The sequence below is a fragment of the Scardinius erythrophthalmus genome (genome assembly GCF_964197995.2).
Source record: "Scardinius erythrophthalmus genome assembly, chromosome: 19".
Classification (NCBI taxonomy): domain Eukaryota; kingdom Metazoa; phylum Chordata; class Actinopteri; order Cypriniformes; family Leuciscidae; genus Scardinius; species Scardinius erythrophthalmus.
Genome location: NC_138239.1, coordinates 8943739 through 8965953, shown reverse-complemented (window position 1 = coordinate 8965953; position 22215 = coordinate 8943739). Strand labels below are relative to the sequence as shown.

The 22215-nt window shown below is 37.1% G+C and overlaps 1 protein-coding gene across 2 annotated transcripts in view; it reads left to right on the top strand.

Annotated features, from left to right (window-relative positions):
* Positions 1-22215, top strand: part of slc25a21 (solute carrier family 25 member 21) — a 97281-nt gene that overhangs the window by 44005 nt on the left and 31061 nt on the right. For both annotated transcript variants that reach the window (XM_081394469.1, XM_081394470.1), the window contains exon 3: positions 16076-16124. In XM_081394469.1, coding sequence (XP_081250595.1) covers positions 16076-16124 — 49 coding nt within the window. The remainder of the gene's footprint in view (positions 1-16075; positions 16125-22215) is intronic.

Genomic DNA, 22215 nt, shown 5'->3' with positions numbered 1-22215 from the left:
TGAAGACTGGAGTAATATCACAGGATTAAATTACATTTTTAAATATTAAAATCGAAATGTTTTCACATTTTACTTTTAAATTGTAATATTTCACAATTTGTACTGCCTTGTTGATCATAAGAGATAAAATATAAAATAAAATATTTTAAACTTACAACCCCAAATTATGACATTTTGTGTGTGTGTGTGTGTGTGTGTGTCTGTGTGTCTGTGTGTGTGGCTTGTTAAACCCTACATTATGGGGACAAAATGTCCCGACAAATATGGCAATATCCGAAATCCCTGTCTTTGTGGGGACATTTTTTGGCCCCCATGAGGAAAATGGCTTATACTGTAAATCTGAGTGATGTTTTTTTGAAAATGTAAAAAAGCAGAACGTTTTCTGTGATAGGATTTAGGGGTAGAGTTAGGGTTTGTGGAAGGGGATAGAATATACAGTTTGTACATAAAGTCGCCATAAAACATGAAAACACACCGTGTGTGAGTGTGTATCCATACTTACAAGAGTTTAATTTAAAGAGCTCTCAAGTGTGTAAGTGTAAGCAACCATAGTTTCACTCGTCCGCCCCATCTTTGCGTTTCATATCTCAACCCACTGCTTGCTTTACAGCTCTGCTGTACCACAAGCTCATGAGCAATTTCAGTCTGACAGTTGAAATATTTTTTTGAATACTTTGACAAATTGCTGTATGAAAAGCCCAAAGCATAATCGGCTGGTTTGGAAAGTGTCCAGTATTAGGATCCTGACCCCTCAATTATGGAGTTATGGTGCTTGTTTTCATGCATGGTGCTGAATTTCATTAGTGGTTATAGTGTTTTTGTGTAGCATGAATACTGCTGCTCAGCAATAACGATGCTACAGTGTGTGAAAGTCAGCTATGTTTTAGTCTTAATGTATATGAAATATTATTGTGGCTGTTGTAAGGGACATCTTTAGAATTTTGTTTCTCTTCCTTGTCATGTTAATGGAGTCAATTCTTGTTTGCAAGTCAATAAGTTTGTTGACTTATTCAACAATACATTTTAAAAATACACTTAATACAAACAGTGGAATAGACCTCTTCTATAATGAGAAATGCAGGTTTATATAAATATGTCTGATGAAGCTTGTGTGCTTGAAACATCACATTTTATATTTTTGGAGCTATGGTGTGCCAACTTTATTTCTTTTTTTCTATATATATATATATATATATTATTTGTATTATTGTTAAAGATTTTTTGATTTTTTGTGGAATAAATAAAAAAAATGTCGGGTTGATACCACTGTCCTGATATCATCTTATATTATTTTCTAAAATATATTTAGAAAAAAAACTGCTTCATTGCTTAACATTTAGAAAAACCTTTGTATGCCAAATCAAAGTCATGAGATATCCAGAGAAATTGTTTCAAATGTAATGGTATTTATGAATTGATAATATAAGATATTGGGGAAAAAAAGTTTTTTTCATGAAAAATATAAAAACTTAAATAAATAAGGAAATAAATTAACAATAAATAACAACTGATTAATATGTATACATTCACATGAATTAAAGGTGTAATGAAAATTTTAAGTTTTACTTGATGGTTAAATCATTTTAAGTCATTGAATTTAAACTGTTCTTGAAAACGGTATAAAAGTTTTCCAAAACCATATGAAACCAACATGAATACAAAGAGTACGTTTCTAAGAACTTGGCGCATGTGTTTTAAACTAGATTTTTAAAAGATTTTTCTTTTCTTTTTTAGTCACAGACATTATATTTCCTTACCTTTAATGCATTTTCTGTGTATGTGTACCTGTGTGCACATGTGTAATTGTGTGCATTTATATGCCAACCACGGATTATGATGACAAGTCGTATTTTTCCCAGTGCACGTGGAATCACTCGTGTTGCTCTTGCCAGGTTACCCGGTGCCAGCCGCTGTCAGGGCTGCCATGTCATCAGATCGGACAGGTTACTCGCTCTACGGATAAGGATAATTCATTGCACCGCCTCCAATAATGACAATACATCACACAACGCACAAAAAAGGCAAGGCTGCATGGCTGATTTCATAATTACTGCCGTATGTAACACAATCACACGCTCTCATCAGACCCAAACCGCCACCATGGCTGGCCAGCACCGCTTATGTAACGTTTGGAAAGAAAGAGTCTGTGTGAGATTGTATGAACTTCATAAAACCGAGACTTTTAGAGACAGTTTAGAGATGCTTGATGTGTTTTTACTTGTGTGTGTGTGTGTGTGTGTTTCTGTCGTTGGTTTTCTCTGAGGCTGGGTGGTGAAACATGTTTCTCTTGTGTTTGGCCAGTGCTGGCTGAGTGCGTTTACACTTCAGTAATGGCTTCCTGCTTCAGTCTCTCACGCTAAACTCGCGGAGGGGACACACACATTACAGCACACACACACTTTTAATCTACAAGGCAGACAAACACACTCACACAAGCACACATACTGTAAACCCTAAATTGGCAGAATTAAACAAATTCAATTTAAGACTCAAAGTTTCAAATGATTTTGTACAACACAAGCATGTTAATTGTGATATGATTAAAATATTGTCTAAACAGTTTGATACCATTAATGTCATATCGTTTGCGGTTAGCCACAAAAAAACAGCAACATGAAGAAAACTCCTTACACTGTATTTTACACATTTGAGTGATACTAATTTACATGTAATTACTATACGGTTAGGATTAGAGTTTGGTGTAGGGTTAGTTGCATGTAATTATGCATAATATATTGTTATTATTACAACAAATACATGTAACATATATCAAGGACACTGTAAAATAAAGTTTCCGAAACCCCTATAAATCTCAACATAACATAACAACTAAGACATCTCTGCCTACATTAAGCTTGTGCAAAATGACACAAAATAACACTTACTTTTAACATTTATTATGATCTTATTCATTCTGACGCAAAGTATTCTGGGATCTATAAATCTGCTGCAACTCATTCAGTTTAAGTTCATCTTAATTAGTTATTGAATTCATGTCACTTTTTCAGTAACACTTTACAGTACGGTCCCATACAGAAGTTTTAAATGGGCTATATTTAGAATTCAGAAAACCGTGTTATTAGTGGCTATTAAGGGGATCGTTCACCCAAAAATGAAAATTATGTCATCATTTACTCACCCTCAAGTTGTTCCAAACCTGTATGAGTTTCTCTCTTCTTTCTGCTGAACACGAAAGAAGATATTTTGGAGAATGTTGGTAAACAAGTAGTTGACATCCATAGTACTTCTTTCTCTTTTTTTGAGGTAATTGAATTACACTGATAGTTTGATTATTAAGTATATTTGAGACTGTAGACTACATAGATATGGCTATATGAGACTTGTTTGAATGAATCCCTTTTCTTTGCATGACACATTGACATGACGGTACAGAGTATCTCTTTTGGCATTATTCTGAACATAAGCATTGGTTTCATGCGTCATGAAAACGTGGCTCTCGTAAACGTCACATCCTTTTGTTTTCCCCGGCAAAAATGACCCGAGTCCTTTGCATAAAAATCAGTCTACAGGCTTTCATAGACAACCTAGGAAATCTGGGAAGTTTTTTCATATTCAATACAGGCTGTTCATACATTGGCAATAAAAATGCGATTAATGCATGTAAATTCGTGCACATAGCCCCTTTAACTAACATTAACTAACAATGAATTTGCATGTTACATTTGTTAATGTATGTATTAATCTGTTAAAGTTCATATAAAATGTTCATTGTTAGTTCATATTAGCTCAGGTCCACTGGATAATATTAACAGATGTAACTTTTGATTTTAATAATGTATTAGTTAATGTTGAAATTAACACAAACTAAAATTAATAAATTATTTAGAAGTAGTTTTCATTGTTAGTTCGTTAACTAATGTAGTTAACTAATCTTAACAAATAAAACCTTATTGTAACGTGTTTTTGTCTTAAGTTCAATGAGCTTTCAGTAATATTTCAGTGAAATGAACTCATTTCATTTCACTGTTTGGTTTTACAGTGGAACTTGGCAGCTCTACCTTATACTATCATCAGCTGTGTTGGATATATTTAATATGCAAGCACACAAATGTGTTTGTTATAGATCTTTATTTCCCTCGAATGTTTTCATTGTTTCCTTAAAAAGACCCCCTGGGGAAAGGAAAGATCATATCACTCCCTAAGAATGTCCGTTGTTCTTTCCCATAATTTTCTGATCTGCTTGTGCACCTTGCAGGCAGAGGGCTGTTTTTCGACCTATCTTGCTCCTCCGTACAGAAGACGCCGGGTCTGTCTGTTCGTTTAGTGAGGAATATCAAGCTTATTATTGAGTGATGGGACGGCAGAGATGAGTCTTCACTCACATAAACTCTCCCCAGCGGCGCCTCTGGCCGACACAGATCCTGGGCCCCCTTTCCTGCACTTGTCCAAAGAGACACAGGGTGTTAACAGGTAATTAAAGAATTTACTGCCCCACTAAAACTCTATTATTGCTGTTCCCAGCCCATAATTGGGTTCATTATCAGCTTTTATGGACTATAGGTGAGCGTTTCCGAAGCAGTGGACAAAGCGCTCTGCAGCCGCTGTCCTAGTCATGCACGGTGCGTGAGTTTGAAGAGGTCACATGTTGTCTCCAGCTCTCGTGTTTTCACGACCAGAGACAATCTTACCAAAAATAATGCAATAAAAGAGAGAGATGGTTTCACGTTAGGTAATCAATAATTACTGAATGAGTTTAGCCTCATTTAGAACTATTACTAACTAAAATATAATAATTCTAACATGTGTGAAGCCCTCACTTGTCAAGTGCTACCTAGTCACTCTTCAGGTCTGGTCCATTATTTGAAAGTGGAAAAAAGTGGTCCAGGATCACTAGTTCACACTGAGTGACTAGGTAACACTTGGGTAATTAGTGATGCATTTTACGACCACGTTCACAGTAAAACAATAAGACAATTGCTCATGCTCCGACATATTAATGTTGTGATTAGTAATTCATTGGTATTTTTTTATAATTTGTTAGTTCCAAATAAGGCTTATCTCATTCAGTAATTATTGATTACATAATAAGGATTATACTATCTATATATTATACTATCATAATAACTATCTCAGTTCTAAATTTCCTATTAATTAGTTATTAGTTAATCTTGTTTCCATATTAGTTATAGCAAATTACTACAGTGTTACTGTAATAACGTTCTTATTATCTATCTAAATAATAAAAAGGTAATTTGAACAATCCTGCGTGGAAAACCATTTCAGAAACTTTTGAGTTTGATTCATGAATTGTATAATCGTTCATTGTGTGATGTATCATTTATTTTATTTATTGTATTATTTATATTAATCATATTCATATTTTCATATACAAATGCTTTTTCCACCAAATTGCTTTGTTTTCCAGACGTTTTAGTTGCAAGAAAACTGATTTCTTGTCAAAAATCTAAATTATTATGGCAGTGCATCTAATTTATAATCAGATTATCAACTATTGGCCAGTTGTGCAGCTCACCAGTAATGTGTAGACAATCTAGCGGCACAAACAGTACAACAAGTTGGAAAATGAAACTGGAACATGAAAAATTGTTGTTGCTATGTTAATAATATTTTAACATTTTTACTGCAATTTATCAAACAGTTCTTTAAGTTTTGTTTTTCCCAATTAAAGCAGATTCAAGGCGCTTTACTTTAATGCATATTTACCCGCATAGAAAATAGCTGTGTGGGGACGTTATCAAGATGGCCACGAGTGCACTCACTTTCTTTTTAATGGACTTTGGTGAACGCCCATTGGGAGTGCAGAACTAATATAGCGTGAAGCGTGTCATTTGTATTCTCTTTCATTCTTCAAACTCTCATTTGTTTGTCTCCATGCCACCGTTACTTCCCAAAACACTTTCACTTCTCTCTAGCTTTCATGGTTGGTAAAGATGGTCAAGGTTGTTTTGCAAAATATAGCAACTCCTGGATGTGTATGTGTGTACAATATCACAAGTCTTGTGTGAGTGTCCATCTCTCTCCTTCCTCTCACTCTCTCGTGACTGTCCACTAGGTGACAGTAATGACACAGCTCATCCTCTGGGGTGATTGACATGGGAAAAATCATGTTTTACACATAATATGGGCCACAGCAGGACTATATACTGTGCCAATAGCCAGTTTGTGTGCTTAATTTGATGGACATTATTTACAGACAAACACTAACTATCTTAGACATATCACATGTTAAACAATAATTAGCTACATGACTTCAGCTCCATTAGTTTAAAATATCACTAATGTTTGTACTTGACTTTGTATTGAGAGATGAACACATTAAAGTGTGTTCTTTGAGGTGGGTCTCCAACTGCACGCCCAACTAACATGAAAAACATTGGCTTAAATAAACAAAAACCCAGACAAACAGTTGAAACATATAAAAGAGCCATGAAACTGACACCCACACACACTGGGCCGTGTAGCCGGCGGCCCCAACCACCCTTATTTGACGGTGATGGGCTTATCAGATTGCACCGAGATTGTGCGTGGCTAGGCTAGTTTGAGGAAACGGTGCATTAATTTCAACAGCTCCCTCCGTGTATTTTCTGTGGAAATGTTAATGTAAATGTGGGCAGCGTTTTTTGCATATGTTGGGTTTTGTTTTGTTAACTTATTCAGGTGTCGGAGTTCTCTGAATGGAGTGCAGAAATAAAGTGAGCTGTTTGTCTGTTCAGCTACAGTGATCTGAGAAGGAAATCGTTCAGCTACAGTGTTTTGTTTGGAATTAGGGTTAAAAAAAATAAAAATCTTTTTTTTTTTTTTTTTTTTTTTTTTGCTAGCTGACCTAGTTTGAGTTTAGAAATAGCTCGCATGGAAACTGTACCCAGACTATACACTTTGAAAAATGGTTTAACCTGAAAATTTGGGTTATTGTTTTCACTTTGCTGTATTGTTTATGTTCCACATTTGTTAGCAGACTATGCTGCCATTGTTCAATGGAGCGCTGCAGTGATGACGTATTTTTAAGGCCAACCCGGAAGTTTGCATCACCCTGTTTCCCTCAACAAAAACCCAATAGGACTTTTCCATTGGCTTTTGGATGAATGCAGAAAATGAGCTATGTGACCAACAAAAGTTTATGATTCTTACACATTTTGTTTTATCATGACATGATAACAAAAGGACACAAAGAAAGGTGTGTCTTAGTGATGATGCTGAATGTGAGATCGTTCGCCAGCTTAGTGGAATGGTATGCAATGCGCTAGTTTATGATCGAATCAGAAAAAAAAAGAACAAGCATGGTTTCTCGAGAGAGAGAAATTGCAAGATCATAAGCAAACTTAAGATGCTGCAGACACATTACACATCACATCAATGTCAGGTTGTGGGATCTTTACGAGATGTGTGTGATCGCATGCACAGATTCCAGAAAAACACCAGCAGTGTGAATGAACCGAAATCATCAAACATCGATCAATGATTCCGGTACAAATCCTAATTTTATGCATTTAACCAAAAACCCATTGACTTCAGGACGATGGTTTTGGCCTACAAAAATACGTCACCCTAACTCTGTTTTCTGAACTCGTTCTTCTGAGGTCTATTCTACCACCAAGACCTTTGTGGTTCCCTTATTTGCTTATAACTTTTCCAGAGAATGGACTACAACTCCAAATATATATCCAGTATCCTGGAAATCATCAGTTAATACAAGATTTGCATTTAATGTCCAGCCTTTCGGCTGTATCTCTTGTATGTTTATGTGTAGTCCTCAGGGTATTTGCATCATGTGTTACAAATGTTATCATCTGTGAAATTCGATCTCAGGTATTTTCCATCTGCGGGAACATAAATGCATGATTGTGTAAGGTCGTGTCAGGTCAAAAAACTTGTCAATGACAAATAAGAATGTGATGATAAATCATTTGAAAAAATCTAGTTCTGAAAGCAAATGCAAGTTTGTGTGTTTTTAATATATATTTTTTATAACTCCAGAAATGTCAAGTGATGTAAAAGTACAAAGTTCTGAAAATATTTTTTACACATACATAATAATTATTATTATTATCATTTTAGTTTTTTGTTGTTGTTGCTTTTAACATTTTTATCATGGAAAAGGTGCATTAACTGTCTTTATGAATTGGATTTTTTAATGTATGTTTTTAAATAACACAAGATTTTCCAAGAAAAAAAGTGTCTAGTCATTGATCCATTTGTAGCATTACCTCTGTTACCTTAAAGAAAGGTACTGTTGCAGTACCATGTTGCAGTGATGGTATCAGATGGTAAAACAATAGGCTACTTTGACGTTTACTTTGTTAGTAAATGATTTCCATATTCATGTTCCATGGTATTACCAGAAAGCCTTTGGTGTTAAAGCATATTTTGAGACTAACTTCCATAAAACCTCTCACTAACCATGATTTGAATAGATGCAGGACAATAATGTAACTTCTCTATTAAGAAATGTTTCAGACATGCAAAAAAAATCTTTAGACCTGTGCATTAGTAGACAAAGCTGTCCATTGAAAGAAAGAAAAAAACACCTAGGGCGTGAAAATGTTTGACAAATTACTTGTAGCATATTAATTTTTCCATCCCCTCTAGTCTTTTCTTCATACACTTTCATTCTTCCTCCTATTAAACACTTTCACCCCAGGTTACCATATTTGAACAGTGCAGATGTCTCCATTTTGTTCTGTATGTTGACTGTTTGATGTTCTCATTTATGTTTTTAATTGCTTTCCATATTCAGGCATGGATATTTGTACAGTATGCTCTCCTCCTAAAATGCTTTTTTTAAGCTATAAAACGAAACTTCTACAATATGAATATAGTCACAACTAAGGGCCGTACACATAATAAAAATACACATTTTATCATAAAAGCCCAGACATTTTTTAATTGAAACATTTTGTTAGGCAAAAGTATTAAGTTCTGCTACAACATATAGTCCATGGCATGCAAACTAGGTTAACAGTGAAACGCACACTTGGCAACGTGTTTTGTGTAAGAGCTATTGACCGATTAGAATCCAGGAGCATTTTTATTACTTGCTTTATGGTGTTGCCTATGCGCACATGAGAATTATAATTGAAAATCATTTGAATCATAAGTCAGGTTTGGCTAAATGTGTACATACTTGTATGCATATAAGCACAGACAGATAGTAGTGAACTTCTTATCTGCATAGCTCACACTTCACCTAGTTTTTTTTCCCCTCGGTGAGCCAGCGGTGGAATCTGATGCTGGTGTGAGGTTTCGAGCCTCTGATGGCTAATCAGATGTTCATTGTTAGTCAGGATGACAAATAGTGCTATGCGGTCGTGCCGCCTGTATGTTTAGCATTCCTGTGTCTGTGTGTTTTGAGAAGCCGTATTCACGAGGTTTAGTGTGGAGGTGTCACGGATGATGAGGGTGTGCTCGATTAGCTACTGGTGGAAGCGGGAACGAGGCCAAATCTCATCGCTCTGGACTGATGTGAAAAGGAATGCCTGATACGCTTCTCCCAGATTGCCAACCTATAAAGCACGCTCGAAAGCCATCTCAGGAAAAAAGGTTCAGAGGTGTCCTGATATTGTTGTCAACAGGATTTATACCAGCAAGGAAACATTTAGTGAATTATCTGCTGAAAGAATTTTTGAGAAGTGTCATGAACGGCAATAAGTCAAAACCATCACTACTATTTCACGCATGGTTGCACAATTGGACTTTTCCACCAGCCAGACCATTCAAATTGATTGATGTGTCAACAAGAAGGATTAGCACTTGTGAAATTATTTAGATATGTAAAAGAACTATAATACAAGTGAGTGTTTTATCTCAGTAACACTTGGACGGAGCCAAGAGCATTTTCTGCCTTGTTTGAAGTAACTCAAGTGTGACTGTAACCCATGTAGCTGAAGAGCCAATGCCAACAGCTGTCTTAGTCAGCTAACACTGATAATAGTTATGGTGCTGGTAGTTAGCTTCAGTTACAACCACAACTTTAGACAGTCCAGCTTCTCGACACTGTACTTCAAGTGAACGCCCCCTTCCCTCACCAGCTAACCTTTTCTTATAGGCCTTTAGGGCAAATTTGCTCACTCAGTCACTGTCTCTGGATGATTGATGACACCTGTGCATGTTGAGCAATCATTTACTGTCACTGCGCTATTTTCCTTTCTAACTTTTGTGTGGGAGCAAGACTCGGGTACTTGCCTGAGCCAAGACCAACTGCAAGATAGCGATCTCAACTGTGGTTATGAATGGTCTTCTATCAGGGAAGATATCAGACTATTATGAATGCATGCTGAGAAACAGTTGCCTGGAGTCCATGTGTTATCACCTCTATGGACTGTTCTTATCTTACTCATAACTGTTCTATTAACAAATTTCTAGCTAGGCGACAAAAGATCAATGCTTGAGGCAACTCGTAATAGAACAGTGCCTATTTTAAGGTGGGTGCTAGGGTAACGCTTGACCGTCTAGTCATCCAGCTGTGAGATTGTATATATAAATCTATATATAGGCTAGGCTATATATTCTTTGTATGTGCCATGTATGTCTCTCTCTGACTGAGAATGTTACACACCTGGCTCGGGTAACTTCCTAGACAGTTTTTACCATTCTTCATTTGGGAAAGCCTTGCGTCAGACTTTCCATGTGTGAAAAAAGTTCATCATGAAACAGGCATATTGTTAAAATAGATAATGTCACCAATGATAAACACACAAACATGCATTGGTTTCATTGTTGCAGAGTGTAATTTGAGAAAGCGTCTTGAGGGCAAAGGCCTCTACTCGTCAGTCTGTTTCAGTGCGCGTGTGGCTGTTCTCTCGCATGTAACTGCGGGTGTAGACGCCTCCGTTGACAGAAACTGTCAGTGCTATTGTGATTCAGATACAAAAGACACGGCAAATAATGGAACTCAATGATATGTCACTCACTAAGGCGGAACTAAGCTTAAAACACCAACCAGATGGCAGGTCAATTTCTGCCTGAACTTTGACTAAATGACTATATTACATTGGGGTTCAGAGAGAGACTTTCTATTTCTCCACTTTCTCCACTCTCCACTGCACTTAAAGCACATGATCAAACAGTAGCATGTGCTGACAGCTACAGAAATCCCAAAGTGCAACTCAACATTTGGATGGGAAAGCCTACAGAGAATTGTGGATCAGAATGGAGCAGGCTCTTGATCATGTTTGATTATGCTCCTCTTGATGGATTACCAGAAACCTAGATGTTGTTGTCTCCAGCTGATCGTATCGTTTCTGTGGTTGCATTTAAAGGTTGTCATTTGCATTGCTATTTTAGGTAGATACTGGAGCAGATAATTCCTTCATCGGGAAGTACTGTAAAAAAAAAAAAAAAATTGGAATTGGATTGTGTTTTCTATCCAATTGAATTCAGTGAATATTCCTCAATCATGAAGCTATGCCTGGCTTAAGATCTGATAAGGTGTCTAATCATATCCCTTGCATCTGCATAGTGACGCGCTCATCAGAAAAGTTTGTTCGTTTGTATTCAGCTGTTAAGGAAAACATGCAAATAGTGAACGCATGCCCTCCTCCACAACCACCACACATGGCAGAGCTGTCTTATTCTGTTCTTATACCCCAGTGAAAATTATTTTGTTGGGTAAACAACATTATTGAACCTTGGAATGAAGTAGGAACACAGAAGAAATAATGTTTTCTATTACTTTGCATTATGTTCCCTTTTTATCTCATTAGATTACATTCGGACAGCAAACTGTGGTAAAATATGGTTCCTTTGACTTCAGACTATAGATCCAGTGGTGCAGGAAACACTGGCAAAGAGTAAAACAATGCTCTTTAAAAGTTCGATATCAAGAGCAAATTATGTTTTCAATTAATTGGCTACTATCCAGCCCTAGATTTTTACAAAAAAATGATCTTGTTCCCATCCAGGGTCATCGTTAAGATTCACAGAACCAGGGACAAATGTTTTATGGGTGGATTATCTCTCCTCTGGGTCCAATGAGTAAGCTACCATACTGGGCCCACACTGACGAAAGCCCTGTTCCCTTCATGGTCCCCATTTCTACCAATACGTTCTTGGCCAACAACATCACCATTATGTAACTTCTTCATTTAGTGGCTTTCTTATTTCAAGAGCACGGATTACATCCGTCTTAACCTTTTTAGGTAACCTTAACCTTAACCTTAACCTTTTAGGTACTAGTACTTAGGTACTAGCTAGTGTTGTGTAGATAAAGTCTTGCTTACCCTTTCAGTCCCTCCATCTCTTGCCTCCCTCTCGGCGTCTTTTTGCTGCTCCCTTAAATCCCCCCAAATGGAATATGGCAACGATGGATGTGGTTTATTCTTTGGCCCTCTCACCTTGTTTGTGCATTTTCCCCTCTTTGGAAGCTCTTAGACGATAACTCTTAAGTGTTGCTGCTTAACTAGGGTGTTCTTTTCTTTTCCGCCAAACATGGAGTTCATTAGACTCAAATGAGTGACAGGCTTTCTCAACTACTCACTGCTTCCTACCTTTGATCCTCTACGAGCCCCTCTTGTACGGTCCAGAGCAGCAACAGGGTTCACACGGATCCAGGCTTCCTCCACGTTTACCTCAACTTTTGTTGGTCCTGAAAGAACACTCCTATCAAAGTAACAGCCCGGCAGGGTTCAGCAAAATTCTGGAATGAAATATTCTGGGTTCAGTACAAATTCATCTCAGTCAACTGCACTTGTGGCATAATGTTGATTATCACAGAAAATGATTTCGACTGGTCCCTCATTTTCTTAAAAAATAAATGGTGACACTTACAATAGCTGTAAATGGCGCACATTTCTGGAGAATTTAAAAGAAGAAATGTAATGCTTGTTTCATAAATGCACATAGGCCTACATGAATTATTCTGCTAAAACTTGATGTAAAGTCTGTTTTGTTATTTTTATGGTCGTTTTAGGTGTTTTAGTTGTTTTGTTGTCATGGCAACAAAGTTAAGCGCTTATTTTAAAGAAAACTGTAAAACAGTTTTTTAATCCCACGCTAAAATCAATTGACTAACATTTGTAGATTGACCCCATTGTAAGTGCCTCACTGTATTTGTTTTCTTTCTTTTTTTAAGAGAAAAGGAAGGACAAATGGAAATTCATTTGTGGTAATATTATGCCACAAGTGCTGCCCATTGAGCTTAACTTGTACTGAAGAAAATGTCTTCCTATTTATTCATCAGTTGGAGTTTGAATTGAATTGGCCACACCCACCGGAATTTGAATTGGAATTACAGGAAGTAGGAGAAATTCAACAGTTACTGGCATTCTGGGAAATGAAATGTTATTTTACCTTGGTTTGAAATATGTGCTTAATGTACATACTTATTTGTATTTAAAAAATATACAGTTTGCATTTCAAACAGATCAATCTGTTTGTCTAGGCCTAAAACCTTTTACTTTCAAACATAGCTTTGTCAAGCATTCAAAGTTTGTTTATACAAACCTTCCTATTCTAGTTGAATTTTGTTTCTTAAATTCCAATTTGAAGTGCAGTTTTTCATTCTATGTCCTTCCACAAATTAATTTCAAAATCAGGAATTAAATTGAAATTTGAAACGCATGCTCAATTCAATTATGAACAGTAAACTACCTCTAAAATCTGAGGCAAATGAAGTTCAATGAAGATGAAAAGAGTCCAAAATGATTATAATAACAAAAAGTATGTATTCTATAAAAAACAAAAACACAAAAAAAACAAGGTAATCCACAGAAGAAAGGCAACAAAACTAAACAAAAGTGAAAAAACTGTAGGGCTTAAATACACATGGTTCATACAGACAGGTGTTCGTTAAATGAATGTTTCTGGCAACTAATGACTGGCGGAAAACTAGAACAAAGGAAACAATGATGAGCAAATTAAAAGTCCATGAAAATGAAACTAAGACACTGAACTGAATGTTATTGTGACAGCTGTTACAGGACCATGTTCTACTTGATAAAATGACTAATTAATTCACTGAAATGATAATGTTTATCAAGTGGTATGGAATTTTAAAAAGACACATCCCTTCACATGACTTTACCGCTCCACCTCAGCTTCAAGTATAGATGGGTCTATTCCTCCAGCTGTCTCGCTGCTGCTGAGATGACTCTCCCAGGCCTCCTTCTCTTTTATTTCCTCAGGATGGATAGAGTGCTGAAATGGAAAACATATGCCTCCTGAGTGCGTAACATTATTTTCCCCTGTGATGCCCTGGCAGCCGTGATTAATTAATGATAAACGTTATTGCGTTATAACGCCTTGGGCGACAGGGAGATACGACATACCTAATTTCGCCATTTTCATCTGACTGATGCATCTTCCTCAAACTCATATCTGACCTGAAATGAATCACACCACCTCAGCATGTCCTACTGCTAGGATTTGTTTATGAATATGCCACATTCTCTGTTCAAAAGACTCTCTCGTTTCCTGACAGGTAACATGCAAAAAGACAACACAAGCCTGTTTCTATCACCTTTGTATGTATCTTTTGCTAAGTCACAATGGTGGACTGCAATTCCTCTTTGGAATTTCTCTTGATTATTACTTTCCTGGAAAATCCCCAAGGAGGCAATGTCTTGTTTATTATGGACAATACTTTTAATGGAAGAAATTAGAATAGGACCATATTTCTCAACAGCTGTGTACACAAAGAGGATTCTGTGAGGGAAACCATTAAAGTAAAAGCCCAAGCGGAGCTGAGAATTGCAATAGAGATGCATAACTGCGCAAAAGTGCCTCTAAGATCACGTTCACTGTAAAAAAATATTTTCATGATTTATCACAAAATTCTATCTTACATCTTACGTAGATAATAAATGTGGTTCAGAGAACATAATATTTTGAGTTTCTATTTATTAAACCAATCTCCCTCGTATTAACTAAATTTTTTTATTTCAATGAACTCAAAATTTTAAGGCAACCAGGTAAACTTTTTTTAAGTTAAATCAACAATAATTTTTCGTTTTGCGACAAATTGCACTCGTCAGACACCCCATCAATATGTTTATTTACAGCTACCTTGAATAATTGAATTGTCCTTTGAACTGTCTAGCGCAAAACAGATACTGAATTGTGCTGTTAACTATTTACATAACTTGTAGCCCAACACAGATAAGGTTTCAGCTGTTGTTCACTGTCTCTGTTAAATGGAACCCAATCTGTGTGGTAACAATATACAAACTATTCGCCATGTTTTGTGGTGTGAAATCACCTATATTCAGCATGTTAAACAGCCCTCTCCCTTTCTGTCATGGCTTGAGCGCACATGAACTGGAATCCTGGCATTAAGAAGGCCATTACGGCAGCCTTACTGTGGGCCGGTCCAGATAAAATAGGATTCTAAAATACTTTGGGATTTTACGTCCATCAGCACATTGGAACCGAAATAAAATGGATGATGGTAATGACTTGCAGGCCAGGCGAGCGCAACGTCCCACATCTCTGCATGGAGGCCATTTTGTTGCCAGATCCCTTACCGCACGCTTGTCAGTTGCAGTGGAGTGGCAAGGAGGCAAAAACAAGATCAGAGTGACGAATGTGGCTGCTGGCCAAGCAGCTCCTGTCGGATGTGAGTTCAGGGGACTGTTACATATGGATGTTTGAGGGGAAAACCCTCTGTCTACCAAATACAGACACGCAAACCACACACATGCACCCAGACAGACGGTGAACGGAATCACACAAACATCTGTCTTTTTACTTGTATTTACAAATATATAGATCGTGGGGTATAATACATCACCATTTTAACGTGGTGAAATATTTGTGGATTAAGTCTCGAGAGACTTTGCACTTGGCAGGATCCTGAAGTGTTTGAAATGAAGCTGTGTTTGGGATGATTATGTAGTTAAAAAATCACTGTACGATGCAATAAGGCTTGAATGGTCTTGAATGAAATCGGATTATAGTGAAATATTTCTTAAAAAGCTCAGTGAAATATGACAAGAGAGAGTGGAAGAGAAGGAAAGAAAGCTTGGCATTTGGTAATGACAGCTTAATGGCCTGTGAGCGAATAATAACATGTTCAGTTGTGCTCGTGTCCTGCTTTATTGACTGATTTATGTCGGTTTAGCAGGGCAGTGTTATAATTACTTGTGATTTTTGTCCTCTGTAGGTCTTGTGGAGATTTGCTTGATGCACCCATTGGATGTTATGAAGACCAGGTAAAAAATGAGTCATCATGTAATTGTCTTTCTTTCCTTTCTGTTCGGACTAGGAATTCTCTGGCAGTAGCGTAATTTTTCTGTGGAAAATGAAATGCATCATTTACTCATTCTCCCATAATGTTTAAGTAATACTTTTTAATGTTCTTAAATTGCTCACATACTTACCTCATTATTTCACTTAATTACATCCATTGTTTTGATTTGGTTCTGAAAGTGAAGTAGTATATGTGAATACCAATTGTGAGTTGTGAACCAAGGTTGCACTAACAAAACGGCACTAAATGGTGTTCGTTTCCATTAACGGCTCTTGCACGTTCATACTATGACAGTTTGCTTAACCTTAAGAAGCCTAATATTTTATACAGGAATATCTACGGCCTCTAAATTATCAACATATGTAAATTATCAATATTGACCAAAACTTATTGCACACAAACTACTTCATGCCTCTTGCCCTCTGGTTGATATTCATAATTTGTTAGTAAAGTAAAAGGCCTTTTGGCATATAGTTCTAAAAATCGGGTATATATTTTTGCTGTAAAAATCTTTCATGATTTTCATTGTTACAAACAAAAATACTTAAATATAAATAACAGCAACTGCACTGAATATATTTGCTCTGTTTGGCTCTGACAAAAATTTGTGCCCCCTCCTCCAGTGTGAGCACAATACTCTCACTATTTCATATCATACAAAACATAAAACACTTCAAAAAAAAAAAAAAAAATTGATTTCATATGTCAGGCTTTACAGGGTTAAACACATTTTCAGTGACACTGCAACACCTCTTTTGAATTTACATGTAGTGTGACCAGTGTAGTCTGATTCCCGAACAAATGGCGTTAATGAGTCGGTAAAGTGAATCATAAACCTACAGTATAATGCAGCCAGTTCAGTCTAGTCTGAATCATGAACTAATGACTCTAATGAGCTGGTTCTTTTTATTGAATCAAACAACTGAAAGTTAAATTTCGGGGTTCCTTACTAGTTGTTCATGTCACAATAACACTATGCGTTTGTTTGGAGTATTTTATGAAAATAAATTAATGAATGTTTTGTTTTGTTTTGTTTTAGTATTGTTTTTTAATATTTAGTTATGGACAGTTATTGGATTGTATTTATGCACTAATAATAATAATAATAATAATAATAATAATAATAATAATGTAAAAAAAAAAACTATGAATATATTTGAAAAAATCACTATATTTTAGAATTGGTTTGAATTTATTTATTATTTAAATGATATTTTTTGGCAACTTAAATGCATTTTTCCCCCAAAAATTATATCTTTATTAAAAGAAACGTTCATGGAATCATTACCAGGAACTAGAATTATTAAATTATTAAAATTTCTCATTCCTAATACTAGGAATAATTCTGAATATTTTGGGCAGCAGTACCTCGTTCCCTCAGTCATGCAAGAAAAAAGGAATGTTGAAGAGAGGAAAAGAGCAAATGAATCAGGGCCCTCCCTCACAGTGGAGTCGCTCAGTGTGGAGTAAACAGGTTGTGGGCCGGTACTAAACCTTTACAGCTTCTGGGTGCCCTGCCAAGACCTCTGGCTCTGTGACTAACACCCCTCACACATACACTATGAAGTTTCACATTTTCCGCTACCGTTTTCTGGTAAATAAACTTTTTGAGATGATAATGATATATTTGTACTTTAAAGAGGAAGTGTTTCAAGGTGGCTTGTTTGTGTTTCTTTGTGTCTATTTGCATGCGTTTGTTTGCGACTGTGTGTCTGTGTGTATACTTGTATGAAGCGACATTCGATACTCTAGAGTCCTGTAGAGTGATTTAAGATCTAGTGCTGCTAGTAGAGGGTTTATTACAGGTAAGGCCACAGTTAGGCCGCTCTCTCCTCACACAGGGTCAGGGTTAAAAGTGCACTCTCTATTTTCTTTGTAATGCTCTTCCTCAAGAAGTGATAAAAGCCCTGTGTAAAGAGTGCCAGTTTTATTTATTTGTTTTCTGGGGTTTTTTTCTGTTAGTGTGAGTGCAAACAGTCAACTGCTTAACGTATGTGAGTGTGGCTCGCATATGTGCCCTGGTTTTTCATGGGCTCAGATTGAGAGAATCGGCCAATCAGATATCTGCTCAACTTCTGTTCATCTAAATTCTATAACCCATAATGCAGTAGCAAAATGCCATCTATCTTTGATCTATCTATCTATCTATCTATCTATCTATCTATCTATCTATCTATCTATCTATCTATCTATCTATCTATCTATCTATCTATCTATCTATCTATCTATCTATCTATATGTCTGTCTGTCTGTCTGTCTGTCTGTCTGTCTGTCTGTCTGTCTGTCTGTCTGTCTGTCTGTCTGTCTGTCTGTCTGTCTGTCTGTCATTTGACTCTATCTATCTATCTATCTATCTATCTATCTATCTATCTATCTATCTATCTATCTATATGTCTGTCTGTCTGTCTGTCTGTCTGTCTGTCCATATACATATCCACATCCATCCATCCATCCATCCATCCATCCATCCATCCATCCATCCGTCTCTTTTGACCATACATCTCTCTTTCTGTGTCATTTGACTCTATCTATCTATCTATCTATCTATCTATCTATCTATCTATCTGTCTGTCTGTCTGTCTGTCTGTCTGTCTGTCTGTCTGTCTGTCTGTCTGTCTGTCTGTCTGTCTGTCTGTCTGTATGTCTGTCCATATCCATCCATCCATCCGTCATTTGACCATATATCTGTTTGTCTGTCTGTCTGTCTCTCTGTCATTTGACCATATCTATCTATCTATCTATCTATCTATCTATCTATCTATCCGTCCGTCCGTCCGTCCGTCCGTCCGTCCGTCCGTCCGTCCGTCATTCTACCAATGGTCAATCTTATTCTATGTCATTCTCTTTTTGTCATTCTATCATTATATCATTCTGTTGATCTGCATGTCTATCCATCTACCAATCTACAAACTTTGAAACCTTAAAGCTTAATTGCTTTTAATTGTTTTTGAACTTTGAAATAAAGCTTTGTAGAGGTTGTGTGTTTTGAACAGGCCAGCACTACTAACTAGTTGTTGTATTACTCGTGTACCGCTTTCTCCCTCCCTCTTCCTTTCTCTCTCTCTCTCTCTTGGACTTTCAGTTACACTAAAGCAGGCTAATTGGGAGAATGAAGGGTTAGTAGAGCTGAAATCTATTAGCATAGGTCTCAGAGAGTTGCTAAAGCACAAATGCCCAGCACACCTCCTCTCTGACGCTAGCTGCAGGAATGGCTCCTATTAGTGACTGGCTGCCGCTTTAATGTCCGCTGCTCCAAATTAGATGCCAACTGGAGAGAACAGTTTTTTTTCTCTCTCTCTCTCTCTTTTTCAACAAGCCGCCTCAGTGGAATCAAAGGCTTTTTTTCTGAGTGGAACCTGACAAAAATGTATACTTGGGAATACATATTTACCCTGTGCAAATGAGGGTACTGGAGCCATGTAGAGGCGGAGACAGGAATTAGACTCTCAGACACACACACACACACACACACACACACAAACTCACAAACAAACATCTGGAAGCAGATCAGGAGAACATTAAGAGGATATATTTCAAGGCCATGATTGTTTGTAAGGTTAAATCAATGTTTACTTTAAACTCTTACTACCATTCTTCATATGTGTTTATATTCAAGATCAAGCACTTCCAGCTGAAAGCAAAATTATGGGTCTCTCCTCCTCTGACCGTCATAACTCTCCGCCGTATATTCAGATGTGAACAGTCCTTCACAAATAAATGTCTCTTAGAAGAGGACAGGTCTATGTGCCACTTATATTCATTTGCGTTCAACGGTGCTCATTTCTTGGTTGGAATGTTGACGTTTTTTTCAAAGGGGGCTTGCTAGGGTGAAAGTAGGGGGTTTGGGGGGTTAGTTAGACTTCTAAGGAGACAGTGAGACTGGAGTTACAGCTTTTCATTAACCTGGAAACCACCTAGTTACATGGTTCATGGGCTGGTCTCAGCTCACTTGGAGGTAACAAAGGGTGTCAGGCGGCACTTTCGGCAGGGGGCGGCTGCTCGGGGCACCCCATCTGACTCTGATCATCATGCCGGCCGCCCTGCCGCACTCATTAGAGACCAGAAATGAGCTCGCATTGCTCTTGTTGAAGAGCTCCGGTTACGCCTCCTCACCCCACCCCAAACATGCCCTTAGCCCCTCCTACAGTCTCCGCTGTTGTTCTTTTTTTTTAAATGGGGAGGAAAGTTTGTTTTGAAAAATAAAATGTAATACGTGTGTTGTATTAATTTAGGACTGTACATACTTGAAAACGAATTAATTTGTTATATTGTGTAATAATTTAAATAGCTCTATTGAAAGGTATTTGCATGATTGATATATACACACATATATATATATATATGCAAACATTTATATTTGAATTGTGGCATTTTAATTATTGATTAATTGACTTGACCCTAGAGAGTATGTTTACCTATATATACATAAATCAATCATTTAAAACCATTTTTTTTAACTTTCATATTTTAATTTCAAGATAATAGGAACATTATGAATTAACTATAAACATGATATAAATATATTTAAACAGTATTTCATATGCTGGTGTAAGACAGTTTTTCAAACTTTTCAAACATTCAAAAATAAAGTTTAATTTATGTATTGATTTATGTCTATACAAATGTATTCAGATTTAAATAGTTATAATAAATAATGAATATTCTTTTGATATTATATTAAAACATAAGGGGCCCTATTTTAACGATCTGAAACGCAAGTGTCAAAGCGCAAAGCGCAAGTAACTTTGTGGGCGGGTCTTGGCGCTGTTGCTATTTTCCCGGCGGGATAAATGACTCTTGCGCCAGGCGCAAATCTAAAATGGGTTGGTCTGAAGTAGCTTCATTATTCATAGGTGTGGTTTGGGCGTAACGTGAAATAAACCAATCAGAGCGTCATCTCACATTCCCTTTAAGAGCAGGCGCGTTTGTTCTAAAGCGGATTCCTATTGTAACGGCGGATTTGCCAGGCGCGCACCAGGAGCGGTTCACAGCCAAGGAGACCGACGTTCTCGTCAGGGACGTTGGGGATGGAGAAACACACCCAAATTAACTTCGGTTAAAAAGGCGTATGATAATTTGGGTAAATGTGTAAGCTAGATGTATGCTTTTATAATAAAGTGTCTATCTATCTATCTATCTATCTATCTATCTATCTATCTATCTATCTATCTATCGTAATAATGTATGATTTGCCAAAATGAAAACTGCTGCTTCTGTGTAGATGAGAGAATCAAAGTGCATTCACGTTGTGCACACGCTACATTGATTATGGCCAAGCATGCGCCCTAAAATAGCTTATGAATAACATGCGCAACGCGCCACTGACTTTAAACTATTTTTTCCTGGTTAGTGGCGCAATGGTTTTCTAAACCTGCAAAATAGCATGAAGGAACGTTTGCGCTGGAACACGCCTCCTCTTTGCGCTGAACCGCCCCGGGGAGCGCAAGTGTATTTCTTAATTAACCGACGTGCTTCTGTGGAGGGAAAAGCGCGCTTTGCGCGGGTGCAAAATAGGAATGATACATGCGTCGGTGTACAAAGTCAATTGCGCTGGGTGCAAGATAGGGCCCAAGAACTATAATATTAAATAGAAATTTAAAGACATATTTCAGTGAAATAAAACACCAGCACTGAGCCTGTCACTGCATCTGTCCATGTTGAGGGATCTAACATGACTCTTGGCCATCAGTCCACACGCTTATGTCAAGTCAAGTCATCTTCATTTATATAGCGCTTTTAACAATGTAGATTGTCCCAAAGCAGCTTTACAGAGATAAGCGTATAATTCAAGGTAACAGAGATTGTTTCGGCTTTACAGCAGAGTTAAGTTATTTCCATCTAAAGTTAGTTTTAATTGATTTGGTTCCGTCGCAACGATCACTTGTTATCAAACTAGGGGCCGCTAAGACGACACCATTCTCTCTACACAGACTTTAAACGCGAACCTGTGAGAAACGCTGATGGCGGTCACATGCGCATTTAGAATGGGTTCTATAGTTATGTGCGTAAGAATATACGCAGGTTTGGAATTCCCTACAAGCCAAGCCTAAACA